General features: G+C 51.7%; 4 protein-coding genes across 4 annotated transcripts; 2 read left to right on the top strand and 2 right to left on the bottom strand.

Annotated features, from left to right (window-relative positions):
• Positions 1–712: 712 nt before the first annotated feature.
• Positions 713–4,850, top strand: HER10_EVM0011769 (mucin-desulfating sulfatase (n-acetylglucosamine-6-sulfatase); the record flags this gene model as incomplete). Its single annotated transcript, XM_035481190.1, has 2 exons — positions 713–2,264; positions 3,910–4,850. 2 exons carry the CDS (start codon positions 713–715, stop codon positions 4,848–4,850), a joined length of 2,493 nt encoding a protein of 830 aa, XP_035338952.1.
• A 1,813-nt stretch (positions 4,851–6,663) lies between these two features.
• Positions 6,664–9,178, bottom strand: HER10_EVM0001931 (beta-glucosidase; the record flags this gene model as incomplete). The annotated part of the gene is made up of 4 exons (XM_035471663.1): positions 6,664–8,440; positions 8,491–8,800; positions 8,855–8,947; positions 9,001–9,178. 4 exons carry the CDS (start codon positions 9,176–9,178, stop codon positions 6,664–6,666), a joined length of 2,358 nt encoding a protein of 785 aa, XP_035338030.1.
• A 694-nt stretch (positions 9,179–9,872) lies between these two features.
• On the bottom strand, positions 9,873–11,860 carry HER10_EVM0004820 (uncharacterized protein; the record flags this gene model as incomplete). The annotated part of the gene is made up of 5 exons (XM_035474452.1): positions 9,873–10,528; positions 10,584–10,764; positions 10,819–11,154; positions 11,213–11,494; positions 11,633–11,860. 5 exons carry the CDS (start codon positions 11,858–11,860, stop codon positions 9,873–9,875), a joined length of 1,683 nt encoding a protein of 560 aa, XP_035338300.1.
• Positions 11,861–12,491: 631 nt separating this feature from the next.
• HER10_EVM0009060 (fungal specific transcription factor) lies at positions 12,492–14,576 on the top strand (the record flags this gene model as incomplete). Its single annotated transcript, XM_035478560.1, has 3 exons — positions 12,492–12,880; positions 12,936–12,963; positions 13,017–14,576. 3 exons carry the CDS (start codon positions 12,492–12,494, stop codon positions 14,574–14,576), a joined length of 1,977 nt encoding a protein of 658 aa, XP_035338713.1.
• Between the last annotated feature and the right edge of the window lie 898 nt (positions 14,577–15,474).

The raw sequence follows: 15,474 nt of genomic DNA, 5'->3' as shown, positions 1-15,474 counted from the left end.
GAGACAGGAGTGAAAAATACCATAGGAGAAAACAGCTCTAACCAATTCGTCGTCGCCAGCTCAGCACGCAATTCTAGAGTGCCCAATAGCTGACTATCGCAGCATCAAACAGACAAACTCCTCGAGCCACTCCTCGAGCTATTTCCAGAGTGCTTCCAGCACGCCATACGACCCCTGTTCCCAGGAGCAAGGGTCAGCCATGGACAAACAGAAAGAGGCCCAGTGTTTGCTCTCCTCGCTGGGAATGTTGATGCCGGTAGTCGGCCGGAACGCTCAATCTGGGATGGCCTCAAGGCCGGATGTGTCTCCACTTGCCCGTTTGGGATGCCGGACCGACTACCGAAGCCTCCGGGAGGACGTGTGGGGTAAGCTCCGGCGAGATACAGGGGTGCCGGTCTTCCGTTCCTGTTGGTTCTCCGAGAGATGCCTTTTGAAGATGCTTCGGCAGGGTAACATGCCATGTTCGATTCGCGTCAATACGTGTTCCACATCACTTGAGAAAGCTCAAGAGGTTCGTTGCCGATGGGTAGGATTATGGGGCATAGCTTTGGAGGGGCTTTGCTGCAAGGTTGGAGCTATCCCAAGCTTTGTCGGATGCCCCTCCTTTCAGTCACTTACTGTCATTAAAACCCTCCAAGAAAGTGTAGTCTTGCCTGCATCCTTCACTTTTCAAACCTCTTTTGTTGCTCATCAGCTGTTGCAGACATTGAAAATGACCAATACAAGGCCCAACATCCTCTTCATCATGGCTGATGACCATGCCTCCAAAGCCATCAGCGCTTACGGAGCTGGCATCAACCACACTCCAAATATTGACCGGCTTGCAGCAGAGGGAATGAAGTTCAACCACTGCTATGTCACCAACTCCATCTGCACTCCGTCCCGCGCGGCCATTCTCACGGGTACCCACAACCATGTCAACGGCGTCATGACGCTGAACGACAACATCAACAAGCACTTGCCAAACGTCGCGAAGCACATGCGTACCGGCGGATACAGCACGGCAATGGTCGGCAAGTGGCACTTGGGCGAAGGCAGACCGCACGAGCCCACCGGCTTCGACTACTGGTCTGTTCTCCCCGGACAGGGCGATTACTGGGACCCCGAGTTCATTGAGCCAGCGGGAGAAAAGGTTGAAGATGGCTACGTTACAGACATCATCACCGATAAGTGTCTCGACTGGATCTCCAAGACAAAAAACACCGACAAGCCCTTCTTCCTCATGTGCCACCACAAGGCTCCGCACCGCTCGTGGGAGTGCAACGAGAAGCACAAGGACCTATACAAACACCCGATACGCGTTCCCGAGACATACGACGACGACTACAAGAACCGCGCAAAGGCTGCAAAAGTTGCAAAAATGCGCGTGGCAGAGGATATGACGTACCAGGATCTGGGTCTCGTCCAGCCAGACGGTGGTAACAAGGTCGGCGAGCGTGTCGTTCAGGAGGCGGGCTCTGCGCAGCGCAAGATTCCCATTGATGCTAAGAGACTGATCGATAAGGAGGATGGGACGGTGTTCACCTTCAAGAGCCAAGACGACCTTGCTCATTTCAAGTTCCAGAGGTACATGCAGCGATACCTGCGAACCATCCAGTCTGTCGACGACAACGTCGGGCGGATGCTTGACTACCTCGAAGAAAACGGGCTTGCAGAGAACACCATTGTGATCTACACCTCAGACCAGGGTTTTTTCCTTGGTGAACACGGCTGGTTCGACAAGCGATTCATGTACGAGGAGTCTTTCCAGATGCCCTTCCTCATTCGATATCCGGCGGGAATCGCCAAAGGCTCTGTGTGCGACGACATCATTTGCAATGTCGATTTCGCGCCTACCTTCCTCGATTTCGCAAACCTCCATATCCCAAGCTACATGCAAGGCGAATCTTTCCGGCAGTTACTGCAGGGGAACACACCGGCAGATTGGCAGCAGATTGCCTACCACCGGTACTGGATGCACAATGACATTATCCACCACGCCTATGCGCATTATGGCGTGAGAGATCAGCGATACAAACTCATCTACTGGTACAACGAGCCGTTGGAGATTAGTGGCGCCAGGCCGGGCGGGGAGAAGGATAAGGAGTGGGAGTTGTTCGATTGCGAGAAGGATCCATTGGAGCTGTTCAATGTTTACCATGATCCAGCTTACGCCGATACAGTGAAGCATATGACGAGATTGCTAGAGTTGAAGATGGAACAAATTGGCGATGAGCCGGTTCATCCCAAAGGTGTTGATGCTGGCGGATTAGTGGATTTGGCAAGTAAATTGTGACGCAGAACTAAAGATATGCTACAAAAATTCTTGTAAGCATGAGTGCTTGACTACGATGACGGATTACGGTCATATTTCAATGATAGTCTCTGGAGATACACGATCAAGACTTCAATAGTTGTCGTATCGGATGACATGAATCTCAAGTCAATTCTCAGAACCTCGCGGTGACATGTTGGAGAATCATGGTGGAGAGGTGGATTCGGTCTCCCAGCAAGGGTTCGTTGACGTGAACAAGGATAAACCGCTCGTCAACTACTGTAATTGGCTCACCAGGGCCCATTCCTGGATGTCGTTACCCTATCCACTCCTCGCGTCATGGCAGTCTAGCTCGAGTAGGTAAAGTGTATACTCCCTCCGCATTCATGTTTGCGCTCTCATGCAGAGAGAGATCCGGAGAATCATTCAAGAAACCCGGTCCCGAGGACGAGGGAACAGACTTCGAGTAAGAAGGCGGAATCCAAACTTTTCCCATCGTCCATCCATCCTCCGAAATCCATCCCGCCGGCTTGCTCAAACGACTCCTCCGACATATCATGCTTGCTCCAGCCCCAGCTTCTATGGCATAGAATTATTACCAACTTCTATTGTAAACTTTCGGAACCGAACAACGCTGAGTTGCGGCAGGGCACTGCAACATGAGACGAGGACGACAATGAAGTGCCAGGATGCCAAAGTTTCAACAACGACATGATGGACTCTTTCGTTGGCTGCTTTCAAGCTGGCCCAAGCACGACGCGTCAGACTTGTTCTCAATGCCGGTGGCGCAAGGTCAGTCCGCTGGAATCTTACCGTTGGTCTGTGGCCGTGAATTGACCTGATTCAGGTCAAGTGCGAAGGTGGCAGTGAACTGCGTTGCGGCCCGTGTGCTCGTCTTGGGCTGGATTGTTCGCTTGCCGCCATCGAGGAAGTTGGACCAGATTCTCACTTTGGCAAGCAACAACTGGTCTCCGCCAAGCCGCGACGCCTCAGAGGCACCCGGGCGTGCAAAGCTTGTCGAGAGAAGAAAGTCCGCTGCTCCGGAACATCACCGCGATGCACAAACTGCGCGCGCCATACTAGAAAGTGCACATACCCGACGCCGGTGCGAAGTGCGAGAGCATCTTCCCCGCAGAGTACCTCTACCGAAGGAGACGAGTCCTGCGGAGTCGAAGTCGGCCAATACCTCTCCGGCGCCGTGGAAAGCTTCTTCGCGAAGATTTACCCTCTTCCATCCCATGCATTTCTGCACCCTGAGACGACCAGGGAGCGTTGTCGAGAGGGGAGGATTGACTCGGCCCTGGCACACGCCATCTGTGCTTTGGTGACCCTTCACTGTGGTTCGGATCTTCAGACTCGCGACAGAGCTACGCCGTGGGTTCAGACGGCGGAACAAAAGATATGGCAGCACCTCGAGAGCCCTACCATACCGCGTTTGCAGGCCCTACTGCTCGTGATTCACTATCAGATGGAGACTGGAAAGTTCCAGAGAGCATTCATGCTTACGGCTACTGCGGCTAGGTTTGCAGCTGCCATGCGACTGAACCACGAGAGACCTGATCTTGACTTTGTCGCGCAGGAAGTACGCCGTAGGATCATGTGGTCGTTGAAGATTACTGAAAGGTACTTTTCAGTTGGCTTGCCCGAGTTTGAAGCGTGTCCCATCGAAACGATTTACCTGCAATACCCCTCGGATGAGAATGATTTCAGCAATGACGGAGACTGTGGTGATGGGGGCTCTTATAGACTCTACGTGAGACTGGAGATAACTCGGAGGGACATTATGAAGTTAACAAGAGGAGTGACTCTTTGCGACCAGCCTTTCTTGCCTTTGACGAAACTCATTGGCGATTTCGAAAGCGACCTGAGCGAAATCGGATCGCTGATGCCAGACGGAACGAACTTCTCTATGGTCAATATCGGAGCCCTTGAAAGCGACCGATGGCTGCGGAGACGGCTATTCATGCACATTTCATTCCACCAAGCCCATTGCGACTTGTACCGAATCTTGCTTTCAGGATATCCCGAAGCAGCACCTCGCGTAGTTCTCGAGGCAGTAGACGTGGACTACATCACCACGGCAGAACAAAACTGTCTCGAACACGCCACCGCCATCATTCAGATCTTGACCAGCCTCAATCAACACAGTACGGAACTTCTGCTTCTCGAATTCGACACGGCTATTTGCGCCTACCACGCCACGAGGCTTTTGCTTTTCATAGCCCGAGCACAAAGAACGCCCGGCTGTCCCTCACCAGAGTTTGCCTTGAGCCGCGCAGCTTTGTGTCTGGCTGCGCTTCAGCGTTTCTTTCCTTCTTCCGCACTGGTCAAACCCATCATCGACGATATGGAGCGACTTTCCCGGGGCGATGCACCTCAAGAAGCCGGGATAGGCGGGCTATCGTCGCCAGAGTTTCAAGAAGGAAGACGGAATCTAGAACAGCGACTTTCAGAGGTAGCAAAAGCGAGACAGAGACTGGCAATCCACAGTCTGCTGAGGCAAGCTGACTTTACCGACGAGGATGAGGGAGACGATTACTCCTCTTCCATGTCTGCGTCCGGGTTGTCCCCTATCATGATGAGGCGCACGCCCTAGGCTCTAGAGGCAGCTTCTAGACTCGAACAGTGACGGCAGCAGGTCCGGGATGCGTACCCCGCAAAGGAGCAGAGTTTCTACGTCCGCAGTTCGGATAGTTGCGGGCGGCCTTTCTGACGAGGCACCGCTCTGATGAAACTGGTGGAGACGCCTGACTAGCAAGAAACTATGCATTTGCACTCGCCTACTGGTGTCAGCGACAAACATGTTAACCGAGCATGAACTCGTGGCTCCTTTTACCATTCCTGAGTATGAAGACTCTCTGTTTCTCGTCAAGGTGGAGCTTGATGTGTTAAACTTTGGCATAGAGAATGAGAAAACCAATAGGAGGTTGTAGAAGTTGAGGCCTGCGCCTACGCATAGAGCAAAGACGACGATGTGACACGTCCCACGCGATACTTGCTCATAGCAGGCGCGCAATATGATCGAACCCAGTAGAGTGGAAAGCGACATCCAAGCCACCAAGAAGGCGGTTCGTGGAGCTGAAATAGAGTTTATCTTTTTCCACAGGTTACTTAAGCCATTCTGTACTGTTTTGTGGTTTTCTACCAAAGGCCCCTCTCCTCTGTAACCACTCAGCGTTTCAGTCCGGCCTCACGGCGTTCCCGTTCTCTGGGTTGACAAGAATGTACATGTCAGGCGCCGTCTCATGTCCCTTGTTGACATGACTCAACAATAAGACAACCGCGATGATGGCTCAGAGGAACAGGTCAAGAACAACACGACTTTCGAGATGGCGGGCCAGCAGAAAGAGATAAGTATCTTTGGAAGCCCGCCAAGATGGTTGGAATAGCAATCATCTCCAGCCCACCATCTTACTATACACTCAACGATTTCATCAACATTATCACATACTATAATACCTAAATCAGACTTTCCGGTCAAAGTCCAGCAAAATGAAGTTCTCCACCGTCATCCTCTTTGTTGCTTCCGTCGCCGCCGTTGCTCTCGATACCGATGTCCCTCCTGCGCTCAGCCAGCCTGGTCGTCGTGGAGTTGACTGCGGGGCTTGCGACAGACTGAACTTCTGCCCTGGCAAGCCCAACAACAATGTCGAGTGCGAGCTTGACGGCTGCTGCAAGAAGTAAAAGACTTTCTTTGGCTCCAACTCAATATCGAGATGTCAACATGTATGTCGTCACAGCTATTATTCTTCCACCTTATGATGCACAAGCTAATGATGACGTAGACAGCGCGCTTTGGATACCCATCATGGATGCCCAGTTTCTGACACGTGGGAACTTGGTAGAATCACCGCTCAGATAGTCAAAGGCTCTAACAACCAGGTCTCACCTATCTTGCCTTACTCAATCCAATTATTTAGCCAAGCTTTTATGCCAACTCTCGTCAGATGACAGAGTGAGCCGTGCCACCTTGGAATATGTGTCTAAAGTACTGTGCCGCATGTGTCATGGCAACAAAGTTAGTCTTTGATTGGTTCACACCAAAATCCCTCCAACATGGCCCAAAGGCCTAGGGATAAGTGTAAGGCATAGTAAACCATGTGCCCCTCAACCGTGGTAGCCAACCCAAATCAACATGCGACCAAATCTTCACCTGGAGAAGCATCTTAAGTCCGGAGTGTTTTGCAAGAAAACTTCCAGATGAATAGGTTTTGGTTTCCGCCCAGGTGATAACTTGGTTCTTGAAGCCAATAGATCCAACGTTCAGTGGCTGTTCTGGCCTCCAAGGCCTAAGACCAAACCATAGCAATTCCGCCTGAGATTTTTATTGAACAATTTGTATCGATCGTTTGTGTATTCGATTATTTGGCTAAAGTTGCGACCCATCGACAATACATATGGAGATTATTTTACACCAAAGTCGCATTCACCCCCTGCAAATCTTGTGTCCTCGAACTGCTCCCAATCCAGAAGTTGTACAACCCTGTTTCGACTTGCCACTCCCCGTCAATGAAGTAACCCAGCTCCGCATAAGGCACATTCAAGCTGACCTTCCTCGAACTGCCTGCTGCGACTACAATCTTCTCAAAGCGAATAAGCTTCATGACCGGAAATTCGATCTGGCTGTATTCTGGACGATAGTAGAGTTGCACCACCTCTTGACCATCTCTTGGTCCCGTGTTCGTGACTGTAGCAGAAACAGTGACTTGGCTGTTCTTATCACACTCACTGACAGTGCCGTTGTTAACGACTGAGTGGCATTGGAGAGAGATGGAAGAAATATTGAAAGTCGTGTAGCTCAAGCCGAAGCCAAATCTCAAAGGAGCATAACGTGTCAGCTCTGGCAAGTGCCAATCATACTGCGTCGCCGTCCCAAATCCACCCTGATCATCGGACGGGAAGTAATCGTAGGCCACGGGGAACGCGCCGTCGGCTTCCGGAAAAGTGATTGTAAGCTTGCCACTTGGATTCACACTACCAAAGAGAATTTCGACCAAGGCGTCAGCTGTGAATTCTCCGGCGAGCCAAGTGTGGATGATAGCCTTGGCCCTCTTGGCGGACTCGTCCAGCAGGAATGTCTGCCCTCCGCTGAGTACCAACACAGTTGGCACGCCGGCATTGATCACCGCATCGAGAAGCTGCTGCTGCAACCCAGGGAAACCCAAGTGCGGATGACTGAAGCCCTCACCGTCAGTTCGGTGAAGAGACTCGTACGAGTTGTCAAAAGACCCCCAGCCGGACCCGAGAACCACAACGGCAAGGCCCGCTTCCTTAGCTGCGTTGACAGCAGTTTCGATGTCCGAGCTGTCATTCGTGCGCAAGATGTCAACTCCTGCAACATACTTGACGTTTTCCGCACCAATTTCTCGCTCCAGACTTCGACGGAACGTATCGCCATAAGACAGGTCCGAGGCGTTGTTGGCGGCATATTGGCCAGTGTTGAGAATGTCGGCATAGGGTCCCAGCAGAGCAACTTGGGAAACTTTGCTGCGCTGTAAAGGCAGCGTACCATCATTTTGAAGCAGCACAATTGCCTCGCGTGAGACTTTGCGATTGATTTCAAGATGCTCTCCGCTGCGAAGAGTCGCGTTCAAATTCTCGACCGAGGGAAGAGGCAGATCAAAGGTTCCAGTGGCAAATTTGATCTCAAGAATCGCCCGAACAGAGATGTCGACAAGGTCCATGACCTCGGTATCGTTCGAATAGTTGATGAGCGTGGGGAATACAGAAGGCGGTCTCGGTGAAAGCTCGTGCTCCAGCCCACCCCGCAAAGCCTTTAGCCCGGCGTCCGCAAACGACTTGGCGACTTTTGACTGGGTGTACATATTGCGTATCGAACCGGCGTCAGACATGATGAGACCTTTGAAGCCAAGCATCTCTCGAAGAACCTTTCTGTTCAGGTACTTGTTCATGGACATGGGGATCTGATCGACGCTGGCGTATGATATCATCAGCGATAAGGGGTTTGCCTCTCTGAAGGCCTTGACATAGGGAGCACCGTATTCGTTGAGGATATAGTTCAGGCCACTCTGGATACTAGCGGTGTTGACGCCTCCACTGCCGGAGCCGTAAACCCAGTGCTTGATTGTCGTTGCGACTTTGACGAAGCCGTTCTCATCTTTCTCCTGCATCGTGTTGATGTAGTGCGTGGCAAACTCGCCGACGAGGTAGCTATCTTCACCGAACCTAGGAAGATGCATCAGAAAGAAGTAATACAGCAGTTCTGAAGCACTTACATCTCGCCGTTTCTGCCATTTCTAGGATCTTTAGCGAGGTCAACCTCTGGTGACAAGACCCAACGAGTACCCATTGCTACGTTTTCATCCCGAATAGCAGCAACGGCTTGCTCATAGAGAGGGATGTTCCAGGTTGAGCCCATAGAAAGGGCACCAGGGAATAGCGTGCCACCGGAAATCATGAGACCACTGACGGAGTCTGCGACTGTGATGTACGGAATGCCCAGTCTAGTATTGTTGATCTGTTCGGCTCTGACTTTGTTGGCGATGGGCAACAGATCAAGCGCGTAATTCTGGGGTGCCCCGAAGCCTGCGGTATGTTCAATATCGACGCCGAGATGTAGTGCTACCAAGTTTTGCTCACCAATTTGCCCATTCTGGGTCTTGCGGATCTCCTCGAACAGTGTTGCGTTGTGTGACACCTTGCCGTTCACGGTCTCAGCAAGTCGTCTTATTCCTACGAGTTGAGGTCACTAATAAAGCCCGGCTTCCGCAAGCTTTCCGACTAACCTCCGAGCTGGCAAATCTTTTCCTCCCATGTCATGAGGCGCAAGAGGTCGTCAGCTCGCTCTGCGGGAGAGCGTGTCGAGTCAAGATAAACCGATCCATTTAATGCAGCTGCAGCACAGCTGATATGGAAAAGCTGGCAAAGGGCCAAAGTGAGCAATGAGGTTGTCGATTTGACCATCTTGACGACGGTGCCCAAAACGATGGGCGTATGACTGACCGTACTGAGCAAGCGAACAACCACAGTCTCCAGGTTCCTCGCTATCCCTCTAAAAACCTTATATCTTGCATTGAAAAAGCACGTCATTGCTAAATGGTCCACCTTCAACCGAGAGTTCGGGCCAAGACTCCACTCAAGAAGATGATTCCAGGATTCCGGCAAGCGAGGCCGGCTCGGGTGCCCCACTTGAGTTCGCCGGGGCTCCGGGGTGTGAACTCGGATGTCGGTCGGTTGTCCCGAAGGGGTATGGCTAGACAGGAGTCCGCCCAATCATTCCAGATCCATACTGCGCGGTGAGAGATTGCATCATCTTATCCATGAAGAGCTATTTTGCATAGAAGGCTATGAGAATTGGTCAGCCATCGCCATTTGCCGTCTCATGCTACCGAATGCCCTTCTCTAAGTGCGGTCATTCAGCTGATGTCCGGAGAAGGTGGCGGCTTGAGGTCCGCATGTGATTCTTTCTTGGCATGTTGAGAGCGTCGTGTCGCGATTAAGCTGCCATGAGCTTTACAATAATGCACTAGTTCTTGCCTGGGGTCAACTTCAATTTCATCGAAGCTTCCTGCACGCTCTGAGAACGCTGAAGGTGTCTTGATGAGTTGTGTGTTGCTTTATTGGCTACGCGTCTATCTTAAAAACATCGTTATTATCCCTATGCCTTGCTGTCGCTCTTGTTGTTCTCAGGTTGCCTGACGCTCCTCCACTCTAAAGCCAAAGCACCAAATATGGCGAGACACACGAGGACCAGACCGACCAAGAATACATGTCTAATCGCCTCATTGTACGCGATCAGAGCCGTCGTCTTAATGGCGGCGGGAAGATCCGTCAGAGAGGTGACACCGTTGTCCAGAATCTTTTGGGCATCAAGCCCGGGCACCGAAGAGAGCCGCTCGACCAGTTGGGTGTTGAGAATGTTCTGGGCGACTGCAAGAAAGATGGCTCCGCCGATGAGCTGGCCGAAGAACATGAGGGAAATTCCCACCGGGACGTCCTTCTTCGGCAAGACTGTCTGAGCTGCGAGGTTTGGCGCTTGCGTTGACAAGCCCAAGCCGAAGCCGTAAAGGACTTGATAGCCAATCCATTTGCCGCTGTCGGTGTTGACCTCGAATGTGTAGATCAACCCTGCGCCGACAGCCATTAGGCAGATACCTCCAATCATGAATGGTGTGTAGTAGCCGATGCGACGAACAAGGGCCCCCGTCATCAGCGTGGCCACTACCATCGACAGCATGAGTGGCAGGAGACGGATTCCGGACTCGACAGCGGAGACGCCTTTGATGGCTTGGAACCAGATTGGTAGATAGTAGGCTGAGTTTCATTAGTTTAAGTAACGTGCGCAGTCTGTGCTGTTGGTGTTACTTACAGAATATCATCAACTGCGATCCGTTGCAGATGGTAGCATAGACGCCGGCCAGAATGCTGCGCTGCTTGAAGATTCTGCTAGGGAGTGTGGCTGTCTTCGGCATGAAGACCTGGACCAGGGCGAACCCGGCGAGAAGTACGGCCGCGAGCACCAACAGAAGGATGATTCTCCAGTTGTTCCACTGTAGGTCATGGTCAGAATTGGAACCAGATGTTTCCTGGAGATGTAAACTTACAGCGTACGTGGAGCCACCCCATTCCATCGCCAAGATCAGCGACACCGATCCCGGTATAAGCAGAGCGGTACCAAAGAAGTCGAGTTGTGCCAGCTTAGACTTTAAATCAAGCTTCGTTGCATCTCTGTCCGGAATGGTAAGGATCAAGAAAATGATGCTACCTGCCAAGCCTCCCAAGGGGAGATTGATGTAAAAGCACCATCTCCAGGTGACCTTTGATGTGAAGACACCTCCAAGCAAAGGTCCGACAACGGAAGAGACGCCAAAGATGGCACCGAAGAGTCCTTGATATGTGGGCCGTTTGCGAAGCGGGACGGCGTGCACGATGATGACGACCTACATAGTTGCAAGTCAGACCTTGATTTGACTGTGCACCATGACATTCAAGACTTACCACGCCGCTAAGGATGCCGGCTGCGCCAAGTCCAGCGATGGCTCTTCCAATAATGAACGAGACCGAGTTTGGTGCCGCGCCACAGATTGCGGATCCAACTTCGAAGAGGAAGAGCGAAGTGAGGAACGTGCCTTTGACGCTGAAGAAGGTGTAGAGTTTGCCAAAGAGTAGTTGAGAAGCGCACTGGGTAAGGAGGTATGCCGATCCGTACCAGCCTATGTCGGTAACGGAATGAAACTCGTCGGTGATTTTGGGGATGGCTGTCGTGATAATCATGCGATCCTGTAATGCGTTTTCGTTAGCTTATTGTCTCTATCTATACCTCTGTGGCTCGTGGACGCCCGGCTGCCTAAGTGGATTACTGCCCGAATAACCAAACAGTGCTGCCCGGGTAGCAAAACTCATGGTGAAGAAACTTACCAAGGAAGTTAGAAACATGCACATGAAGGCAGACGACATGATACAGGCGAACTTGAGTCCTGTCGGATACTCTGTATCATCTACGGACTTTCCTCCATCCTCGAGCTTTTCTGAACTGTTTTTCTCGGTCTTGGCATCATCGTCATTGAAAGATGGCTCTGCAATGGTCGAAGCTTTCGACTCGTTGTCCCTGGTTGGTTCGGGATGTGTGCTTGGTTGGGTCGCCATCTTGAAAGTTCGGTCGTCGTTGAAACGTATTAGGCAGCTAGGATCGGAGTTTTGGTAGAGTTGGTATTGTTAGAAGAGCAGTTAGAGTAGAATATTAGATATTGGGTGGATCAAGTGATTGGAACTTGAAGTAAGCTTGAGCTGTCGAGGTGAAGAGACCAGAAGCCAAGACCTCGGGATGCCGTTTTCTTTATACATGTGCAAGGAAAGCCATTTGTTCCAAGAGACTAACTTTGGAAAAGTCCGTCGTCGGAAAACGGCAAAATAGCCCATCGCAGGACCCATTGTTGACGCATCTTGGGTTTAGACAGTTGATCCTCCCAGACGTCTCGGGCCCGAAAGATCCAAAAGAGGTTAGACTTTTCTGAGCGTATCATAGTAAGAATGGAGCAATTCCTCGGACGGAGGCCGAGAAGAAACGCTAAGCTCTTTTAAGACCCGAGAGCCCCGACATCTTCCTTGGCGCCATCCCGACGCGCATCCTTCACCACAAGTAACCTCACAGCCGTTCCGGACATTTTCCAAAAGTCCGGTAAGAGTCCGGATATCTTATGAGAATCAATCAATTTGATGTGCATGGATACTTATTTCACCTCAAGCAGATTGTCTCTCATTTCTCAAAGTTCTGCCCATGACGACCCCGCAACCCACGGCTCTTCAAGGGCAGCATAAGCACGCGTGCTCGCTCTGCGCAAAGAGGAAGATCAAATGCGACAAAGCTGAGCCATGTTCAAACTGCACAAAGGCACAGGCGCAATGCCTCTACGAAGGACCAGCTCCGCCGCGACCTCGAAAACGAGCCGCTGACGAGGAGCTCCTTGCGCGCTTGGCCGCATACGAGGACTTGATGCGGAAGCACAATGTCGACTTCACGCCGTGTTCTCATGGTTGGATTACGTCTGGGCCTCAGGGACGGATCAAGCAAGATAAATCTGAGGCGATATCCTCTGCGACGTCTCCGCTCGATCACCAGAGCTCATCGACTCAATTGCTGAAGGGAATTTCCATGGCAACAGAGCGGTCAGTGTTAGAACGGAGTAGAATACGGCGTCACTTGCTGATTGGATATTCCCAGTTGTCTTTGGTCAACTCTCCCGACAGAGGTAAGAGTCCCCGTGCTGTTGAACAAACGGCTCGTATCTGACTTGTATAACAGCTCATGTACCCGCCCGTGCAGTGCCTCACTCGGAAAGAAGACCCTCTGCATATTCCAACGCCATCGCTTCATGTTTTGATGACGACCGTTGAACCCGAAATTTCACAGCTCCACCCGGACCCAAGGCATATTTACCGATTTTGGCAGATCTTTGTCGAGGCCGTCAACCCATTGTTGAAGATCATCCATGTGCCGACTCTACAGCAGCAGGTTCTAGATGCAAGTTGGAACCCAGCCAGCGCATCAAAGCCGCTCACAGCCATGCTATTCGCCATTTACACTCTAGCCGTGACCTCCACGTCCATCGAGGGCTGCCAGGCTACCTTTGGCGAAGCCAGGAGTACGCTTATACTGCGTTATCGGACCGCCGCTCTGCGAGCTCTCATAGCAGCCGACTTCCTCACCACGCGAGACTTTGAAGTCTTGCAAGCCTTTGTTCTCTTTCTCTTCTCTGACCCAGACTCGGAGTTGACGTCCACTCTCACAGGTGCCGCCATCAGAATCAGTCAGAAGATGGGTCTGAACAGGCCAAAGCCGGATCCCAAAGTATCGGTTTTCGAGACTGAAATGCGTATACGTCTATGGTGGCAGTTGAACGGATTGGATTCTAGAGTGAGAATTGTCAAAGTTGCGGGCATGCGACTCCCACCATCCGAAAGTGAGTTCGGTGATGTCCGCCTCCCGCTCAACGTCAACGACGCCGACTTGCATCCGGAAATGACGGAACTACCACAAGAGCAGCCAGGCGCAACAGAAATGCTCTGCGTATTGATGAAGTTTGAGACCTTCAACATCATCAGATCTTCCAGTAGAGCTGTCAAGGTCTTTGATGTCATCATCCACGGCCCTGGGAAGGACAAGCCGCCGTCGAAGCTGGAAGACGATGCAATCAACGAGATTGAGGCCATTTATCACGAAAAGTTCATTCGACACCTGGATAGAAACATTCCTCTCCATGCTCTGGTGTACACCATGACCAGGCTCACGCTGGCTCGCTTTCGGTGCAAGGTACACAGCCCGCGAGGCAGAGCCAACAGCAGCGGAGAGGTTTTCATGACGCGCGAGGAGGGCGACCTAGTCTTTGACTGGAGTGTGACTTGGCTGGAAATGATGGAGATTGCCATGAGCAGCAAGTTCTCCTCGCACTTTATCGCACACATGACGACGAAATTCACCGTGGATGTCTACATCTACATCCTCAGTGATCTCCGAAAGAGGGTCTCTGGTGAGCGTGTCGCCTTGGCTTGGAAGCTTATAGAGAGTCTTTACGGATATCATCCGGAACTGATTGAGAATACGCGAAGTTCCTTCTACGTGGCGCTAGGGGACCTGACATTGGAAGCTTGGGAAGCCAGGAGGAGAGAGTTGGTCAACGTCCAGGGGAGCCATGAAGCCGATAATCCGCCTAGGTATATTCAGTTGCTTCGGGAACAGAGGCAGCAGAAACCTGCGCCAGTTCCGCAGGTGCCAGCGGCAGACTTCCAGACTCTCGACCCGCTGGGACTCACTGAGTCGGCAAACTTGGATTGGGACTATTGGAATGATTTCTTACGACTATAGTCAGGTTTTCACAATGGCAATTCCAACTTCAACTAAGTTGTCAAATCTGAATCGCGATTGCCCACTTGGGAGACTGAGACTCCTGGAGGTGTGATTCGAGTTGCGGTGACTCTATCTAGTCCGAGTTCACGTTCCATCGCCAATGCGGGCCAGCGCATCCTTGTACTCAGAGCTAAGGACCCCCTTCGCCCTGCTCAGGTAGTAGTGAGTAAGCACATCGTAGTATGGGAACACCAAAGTCCCGTTTCAAACCTTGCCCCCAATGACTGAGGGCCAACAGTTACGATGGACCCTGGATGATGGGAACGACGAGACAAAGTTGTTAACATACCATCCGAATATTCCCCATCCAGAGATTGGGCCGCGGCACGCATCTAGTCAGCAACATCCCTGCGCGGCCCACGAGTACGACGTTGTCATTGACAGTCTACAGGCATATGTATTTGATTCTTCAGCGGCACCTAGGGAACTACTCAATGTCTTCCTGTCTATGATACTCTGCGAACCTAAGGTATTCTTCCTCGGCACAGGAAATCGACACTATGAGATTTGCGTCCCCTCGCCAGACTATTCTTAGTGACCCTTCCCCGCATCTTTGGTCCCCTCTTTTCCCCCCATGATCGCCCGCCAACAGCCCCATCCCGACACACAATGAATGCATCCCTCCTCAACGCTTAACTCCCCGACGAGTCAGAAGACTTCCATATGGCGTATGAATGCCTCTTAGACCTAGGCTCGTTGTATAAGTCAAGAATTCGCGCCCGAGTCCGAAGTTGTTTTCCCAAAAGGCACTAGAAGGGGCCAGCCAACGAGCCCTGAACTCAAAGCTGCCCAGCTGCGCCATCCGGAAAACATGGAGCGAACTGGAGCAGCCCACTTAGTCTCTCATAGTGTTGGG

This window comes from Colletotrichum scovillei, assembly GCF_011075155.1.
Source record: "Colletotrichum scovillei strain TJNH1 chromosome Unknown Contig00001, whole genome shotgun sequence".
NCBI classification, from domain to species: Eukaryota; Fungi; Ascomycota; class Sordariomycetes; order Glomerellales; family Glomerellaceae; genus Colletotrichum; species Colletotrichum scovillei.
This window is presented reverse-complemented; position numbering and strand designations above follow the sequence as displayed.